A 7,996-nucleotide genomic window follows, 5' to 3' on the forward strand; every position below is an offset into this window, starting at 1 on the left:
TAAGTTTTTCGCTTAAAAAATTAACTAATTTAAGTTAAGTATTCATTAAAATAAAATTGAAAGTAAATATAAGATAAGTTTTTCAACGATAACAAAAATTGAAGTAATTTAAAATTTCAAAAAAAAAAAATTGATGTAAATTTAAGCTAAGTTTCTGGTCAAAAAGTCCTATCCAACTGCCACCTTTGCAACAAGACAAAAAAAACATGACATGATAGAGTAATTCAGTGCAGCGATATATTACAAGTACAGTAGACATGCAAAAAATAGCCACTTGTAGTACAGGTTCCCTGCACTTAATCTGAACCGTTAGACATTATTTATAACAAATCATTGGCTTATATTCAATGGGTCCAAGTTGGACCCAAAGTTTTAGTGGTGCAAATTAAAAGAAACCTTCATTTTATCATTGATTGAATGAGTGTTTTGTTTGAAACATTAAAACTTTATACTATATGGAATAGTAAGGACTAGGCGAAGTTGTTCACCTCTAACAATAATACCACATAAAAAAAGGACAAAACTTACAAACAGTTCCTTGTATACTGTTTTTGCTGTTGCCAATAAAAGAATGACACATGGATTAAATAAGGTACACCACAACCAGCAGTACGCAGCAGATAATAACCGCAAACCGAAACCTTCCTCTACTTATCTGCACCGCTATATTTTATTATTTATTTTTGAACCAAAACTGCACTCCTCATGTTATCTCTTCTGTGAAACAATGTCGGCTTACAGTCTTCTCCTCTTTGATTTTTGTCAAACTTAATTGAAGTTATGATTACCCTATCATACCCGTACAACATCTCTATATTGAAGACTATATACTGTTAGCCTGTGTTTGGTGGGTTTCACTGTGTGATAATAAATCGAGTCTCGATGTACATTAGTGGAAAAGAGAAAATATGAAATTGTTTTATTAAACTGGTATGGAAAACATGAGCGTAGTTGAGGTTGAGGGGAGATGGGTTATCGCAATGAACTGGGGAATGGAGATTATATTATTCGCTGCGTACTACTGATTGTGGTGTACCCTATTTAATCCACCTGTCATTCTTTTAATGGGTAACAGCAAAAACTGTGTATAAGGAACTGTTTATAAGTTTTGTCCATAAAAAAATTGGTACATTCTTACTTTTTATTACTCTAATAATAAATAATATTTTTTTCTAATACTTGTACACGTAACAATAAAATATAAAGGGTAAAAAATTAAACCTAACAAGAAAAGTAAATGTAACAACACAAATTAAACCTAAAACTTGCAGTAATAAGTTTTAGAGGGACACTATTTTTTAACGATGTTTATTAATAATTAGAAGATCGCATTTGTTTTGTAGCTTGTAAAAGTATCTTTGTTATACTGGTGGCTCAGGAATTACTCCATGCTTTAGCTAATTGAGACTATATTGAATTTTTGATGACAAAACTCATATATTATTGGTTTACCCTAATGCATCTTGAATCCCTCCAAACTTAAAAGGTATTCTACATTGTAGACAATCGAAGAAACAAATGGAGAGGAGGTGCAGGTTACATATTGAAAGATATGGTTGTGAAAGCCTTACTTGCTCCAAGTAATTATACTCTTGTTCTTGTGTATGGTTCCCCTGAGATGATGCAACATATATTATATATTTGAAGAAAAGGTCAAGGACTTAGAGACAGAGCTATCTGACATACCGAGAGAAGTAGGGTACACTGAACAAATTATTTACAAATTTGAGATTTTTTTTTTCCATCATGCATGTCAAACAGAAGTGAATTGATGCAAATTCGTGTACTAAATGGTTTTTGCCTTTTTAGAAGAAAAATAGTTAGATAAAAAATGAAAATGCTAATATGAAATAAATCTAGAATTGTAGATGATAGATAATTATTCATTTTCCTTCAAAAAAAAAGATAATTATTCATTTGCAAGTCTTCAATTATATGCATTGTATTAAAAGAAGAAAATACAAAAGAATATGTGAAAACAAACGAGAGACCAAATAAATAAAGAGAGTTGTTATATGGTGCGAAGCAAACCATGCACGATTGGTTGCGAATACATGGATGCAGTTCTATTTTATTTTTAAAATAAGTAAACGTAAAAAATGATCAAAAGCGAAAATCAATCCAACAATTGTGGTGGATTCGTTGTTTTCGTATCGTAACATTTATCTTTTTCCATAAATATATAAGTAATGTTGTTTATGTTCCTCATTTAGTTTTAAATTAGAAAACGGTGTAATTTATCATATGTCCATAAAACAGCTGAATGTTACAAAATTTTATGCGGGTTTTTATAATAAAAAATTAGTTATTTGATAGATAATAGATAGATGATACATAAATGTGACATAAGTTAAAATTTACGATCTCTTTGTATTTCTAACATATATAATATTTATTCTCACATGACATGCATTTTAAAGAGTCATGTTTAATACACAACGAGAGAGAGAGAGAGAGAGAGAGAGAGAGAGAGAGAGAGAGAGAGAGAGAGAGAGAGAGAGAGAGAGAGAGAGAGAGAGAGAGAGAGAGAGAGAGAGAGAGAGAGAGAGAGTCTTTGTAAGATATATTGGTTATCTATGCATGTAGTTGATACAGTTGTTTGTGATGTAAATGCATGACTCTAATATTCATATTTAATACATGAATAACAAGATGTATTCTTTGAAATATATATTAGTGGTTTATGCATGTAATTGGTGGTTGGTGTTATGTGTGATTAAAATTCATGACTTTAAGAGTAACGTTTAATTCATGAGAATAAGATAATATCAATTATTTATGATTTAATATTTATCTAATATTTCCAACTGAATTTTTAATTTAAAATTAATTATTCATAAATGAATTTCTAGCTTATATAAAAAATTATATATTAATAGTGTTTTAACATTTTCTTTAATTAACATGCGTTCATCAAAATATTAGGAGTTTTTTAAATGATTTTTTTGTTAATTGATTCAATCAAGTTCCGAATAATTTTCAACCATTAATTTTCATATAAACCAAGATACCACATATGCACATGTAGAGACTAATTTTCATTCTTTGTATTGGTCTTATTGGATTAATCTTTGAATACAAGAAGCAAGAGTGTGAACACTTATTATAGTTGAGACTTGGTGATCATGTTGAGTTAAAATGGTGTCTCTTCCATTGTCGAATTGAAACGAGATAAGTTTACTAATTTGTTAAAGTCTTGTTGAAGGCTTTATCATGGTCATGGATTCAACTAGAAGCCTTACATTGTGACTTGTAGTAGGTTTGATTTTCCATTCATAACCAAACGAATTGAATGACATTCCGTTTACTCTTAAAACAAACCCAAATCAAAATTCAAGAAGAAACATTTGAAAGCTTGCTGTTGACAACCTTGTGGCCATTTTTTTCTGAGTCTTCATCATGAGTGCATGTTAAAGGGTTGTTATAAGAATGACTACATGTTAAATGATGCAACTTTTATGGACTAGTACACATAATTAACAATTATATTTCTCTTCCCCGATTTAGAAAAAATACAATACAATACAATACAAGAAATCCTATGTATAAGTGAGATAATAAAACCATTTACTTGGTGTGAGCATTTTACAAGCAACATATATACTAGTTTGTCAAAAGCAACAAGAAACCTTTGAAAGCGTGCTATTAACAACTTTTTGCATAATAAGATCTGTTTGTAAGTTATTCTCGAGAGTTTATGGATACGTCATAAGTTGTTTTTATAAGCTCTCTCAAACAATCTCACAAGTGTTTATGTCAATGTCAGGAAATAAGCTCAAATAAACAAATCCAAACAGCCCTAAGTCTAACATGTATTGAGGTGAAACTGTAATTAACAAGTTAGAATATTGGAATTAAAAAAAAAAACATAAAAATGCACTTCCAATGAGGACATTGATCTTCTCATGAGATTTTATAGCTTAAGAGCAAGGATTATTTTTTACATGTAACTAGTAAAAGAGATTTCATTGCATGATATATCTATGCAGATCATGCACCGGAGGGAGCCCTTACTTTTATCTTGTTTAGTAGCTTAAAGAGTGAGATGTACTTAATTTAATTCTAGTGACAAATATAAACAAATTCTGTATGAAATTTGTTCTTTTGTTATATGTGGTATGCACGACGTTCTGCCAACTTACATTAAATAAACATGCAAATTTCTTTATATAGTATAGACTTACTTTTCAGTATAATATTAATAATCCAATTTTAGTTTTACACATTACTTAAAGTGGCACCGACAACCATTAGTGTTATACTAATTTCCAATACAACGTGCAATTGTATACTTTGGATTAATTAAAATGTTCCTTTATACTTTGGATAAAGGAACATAATAAGGATTAATAAATAGGAGTATATGATTGAGAAGGAAATTTAATCAGAAAGTTTGGTGCAAGAGAGCATGTAAATCCTAGAGCATGTTGATATAGCAACAGAAATTAAATATTGGATCTTTCAGACAGTTACCAACCTCCAAACTTCATCTTTTCTCACTCTATATATAGTAACGGCTAGCTACATAGTTACACATCAAGTCCACTTAAACATGGAGAGACCAAACACTGAATCTGCTTTGAAGGTTGAAGTGCTTAATTATTGTTTTTCTAATGTTGTTTTGTTTAGTTTCCTCTTAGTTAATTAGTACCATTTCCTAATTGTTTCCATTCTACTTTGCATTTTCCTTAATTTTCTGCGGTGAAAAGTTTGTCAAGAACACCTCACAGTCTTCATCTCAATGGCGTAGTATTGATTCTAAAGGAACGGTGAGATACCTAGCTTTTTTACATATATAAAAATTTAGCACAAGCACACACATGTGTGATGAAATCATAATTTACATATATAAAACCTATTTTAGAAATGCAGGCATATGTCATAACTGATATGTAAAAATCATGACTAACCCATTTTACCTTTTCAAAAGTCGTCTTGATTCCATCTAACAAGTTTATCCATGCAACTTTCTCCTTGTCATCATAATTGACTAAGCTACAGATATATCTCTTTAAAACTTGTGAAAAGTATTATGCTACGGTCAATATATTGAACCACTATTTAGCAAGTGTGTTGATAGGGAGTGTTCAAATTCAAACCGGTATAAATTAAAATCGGAAATTGTTCTCAAAATATTGAAAAAGCGATCAAAATTGAATATTATTAGATGTGTTTTGATATCATTTTGTGTAAACCGTTTGGATTAGATCGGATTTTGTATTGATTTTTCAAAACCACACCGATCGAACCACCTACATATACTTTAAGACATATTTCCATTTGTTATTAGTATGATATGATATATTAAGCTATTATTTTTTGAGTTTAATGGTGGTGGATTGACAGTTCAAAACAATTTTCCACACACAATCAATCAAAACATTCTCAATTGTCACATAAATTAGAAACATTAATTAATGTGGCAATTATAAATATTTTAATTGGTTGTGTGTGCAGAATTGTTTTGAACTTTCAACCCACCACCATTAAACTTTTTTTTATAATTCTTTTAATACTACTTATTAGTTTAATTTAATATATTTTGTTACTGTTTCATATGTTTCAACGATAATCAATCATTGTTATTTTTTACTATTGATTTTTAATAAATTATATATTATATTTTGTATCAAACCTATCATGTTACCATACTTTTATAATATTATTATTATTATTATTATTATTAATAAAAAGTTTAATTTGTAGTTTGGATATCCAAAATTTGATCCTAATTAAACTACGTTCAATTGGATCAGATCATATTGATTTTTTTAAATTAGTCATTCGTCATTCAAAACCGTTCGGATGAGTTTTTGCCTCAAAACCGATTCAAACCGCATCGCGAACACCCTTAAGTGTTGATATGCTTCTTTAAATAGAAAGACAAATTTCTATTTTCATATAATTTTAGAAAAAATATCGTTTTGCTATGTCTGAGTATGTCTTAGTAGTACTTTAAATAGTCGTTATAGGCATCCACGCTTAATTTTGCACTCAAATATTACTTTAAGTTGACATGATATATTGGACCGCTGTTCTTTAGATCAAGTGCATCACCAACAACACTATGGAACCAATAATTTCCAATTAAATAGACATAACATAATTGAATGTTTTTTCAGTTAAAAGATGTACTCAAAGACAACTTTTATGACAAGACTAAGGTAAGGAGTTCCCCTCAAAAAAAGAGGACGAAGGTAAGGAGTTACATGATAACTTAAATGTACTACTTAGTATGTCATTTTCTTCTTTAAATTTTGGTGTGCCATTTTTCTCTATGTTCAGGCTTCAAGAAAATCTCCTACCAGAGAAAATACTAGACCACAAGAATTCAAACTCCACACTCAAGAAAGAGCTGTCAAACGTGCAATGTTCAACTATGAAGTAAGATATACATAATGAATGATTAATGTTGAAGTTAGCAATATAAGTTTCTTTGTTTGGTGAATGTGGTTTTCCTTAGGTGACAACAAAATTATATCTCATGGAGTTGCAAAAGAGACAAGAGGAGAAGTTGATGAAGGTATTTAGGCACATAATAGTGAAGATATTTTTTTTTTGAAAGAATAATAGTGAAGATATATATGATACTACTAATTATGAAAACGAGAGTAATATTTTAGAGAAGCTAATTAATTAAATATGGAAGAGATACGTTTGCTAGGGAAGGAAATGGTTCCAAGAGCTCAATTAATGCCTTATTTTGATAAGTCATTCTCCCCACAAAGGTAAAATGTTGAAGACAGTTTTAATTGAGATTAGGATTTAAATTAAATTTTAGATTTTTTTTCTTCTGAAGAAGCTAAATTAGCCCCCTAAATTGGCATCGGAGAGAATCAAATTCGAGACCTTGAGGAGGAGCACACTCCTAAGACCTAAGCCAATACCACCATGCCAACCCACATAGAATAACCTCACATTATATTATTGAAATATTGTGATTAACTTTAAGAAGATCTCACTTGAGTTACATACAGATCAAGGAGAACAGTTCCAAGAGAATCATGCATCCACATGATGAGTAGCAAGTGTTGGAGCTGTGCTTTTGGCAATGGATTCTACAACATTGACCAATGTGGTCATTAAACTCTCAACAACTCCAAGTAATTTAATTCAATGGTGGAAAAATAAATTTATCCATGGTGTAATAATAATTTATTTGTGCATATTAGACAAAATCATAATATATTTAACTATTTTACACAAAATAAAAAAAATGTATAAATGAAAGATATTAAATGATATTCTTACAAAAAAAAGATATTAAATGATATTTTTATTACATTACTCTTGTTAAATATTTATGTATTTACGATTAACATCAATATAAAAAAGAAGATATTATTACTACCAAAAAAAAAGAAGATATTATCTCGTAAGTGTAGCTTAGTTAGTAGCTATCATAGGTATTATTTGTAGGAATCGAGATTCAAATCTTGAATTCCCCATTTCTTCACACATAAATGGGTGAATCTAGTCACTAAATTACTTATAAAAAAAAAGGATATTGAATTTTTTTTTGAAGGAAAAGGATATTGAATTGGAAGTGGTACATATAGTATTATTTTTTTGATTAGATTGTACAATTGAAATAAATATAAATAATACCACTTTAAAAAATGAAAATGTCAAATTGTTTAGAATTTTTTTTATTTTATAAATAGATCAATTATTGTGGAATGGATGAAGAAATTAGAAAGGCTAAGCTACTACTAGTACTACCTTCTTGCCATTAAAAAAAAAGTGTCTTGTACTACGTCTTGTATATATATCATGAGCCGACAAAATAATCAAAGAAGGAAGGGGAAAAAAATGAACTAAAATCCAATCAAAAGAGGGAGGGGGAGATATGATTTTGATTAGTTCGTAGGTTCATGCAATAGTTAGCTACTCTAAAATTGTGAATGTGTGTGAGAGACAAACGTTGTCCGATCATATTGTTAGGGGTAGGAAAAAAAAAATCAAAAAATTGAACTGAACCAAATCAAACAAAAAA

At 29.4% G+C, this 7,996-nt stretch overlaps 1 protein-coding gene across 3 annotated transcripts; it reads left to right on the forward strand.

Moving 5' to 3' along the window:
• The first annotated feature begins 4,261 nt into the window (after window positions 1–4,261).
• LOC146932828 (uncharacterized) lies at window positions 4,262–7,282 on the forward strand. Of its 3 annotated transcripts, none has more exons than XM_085708006.1 (6): window positions 4,262–4,585; window positions 4,710–4,769; window positions 6,123–6,197; window positions 6,286–6,384; window positions 6,464–6,523; window positions 6,978–7,282. In XM_085708006.1, the coding sequence occupies exons 1-6, from the start codon at window positions 4,553–4,555 to the stop codon at window positions 7,023–7,025; spliced, it is 375 nt and encodes a 124-aa protein (XP_085564132.1). In that variant the 5' UTR covers window positions 4,262–4,552; the 3' UTR covers window positions 7,026–7,282. The 3 variants fall into 3 exon arrangements, with proteins under 3 accessions (XP_085564132.1, XP_085564134.1, XP_085564133.1); XM_085708007.1 differs by having other exon boundaries at window positions 4,419–4,585; window positions 6,123–6,164; XM_085708008.1 differs by lacking the exon at window positions 6,464–6,523.
• The last annotated feature ends 714 nt before the right edge of the window (window positions 7,283–7,996 follow it).

Source organism: Medicago sativa, chromosome 4 (genome assembly GCF_051527215.1).
Source record: "Medicago sativa cultivar Bolivia chromosome 4, Bolivia_mono, whole genome shotgun sequence".
Taxonomy (NCBI): domain Eukaryota; kingdom Viridiplantae; phylum Streptophyta; class Magnoliopsida; order Fabales; family Fabaceae; genus Medicago; species Medicago sativa.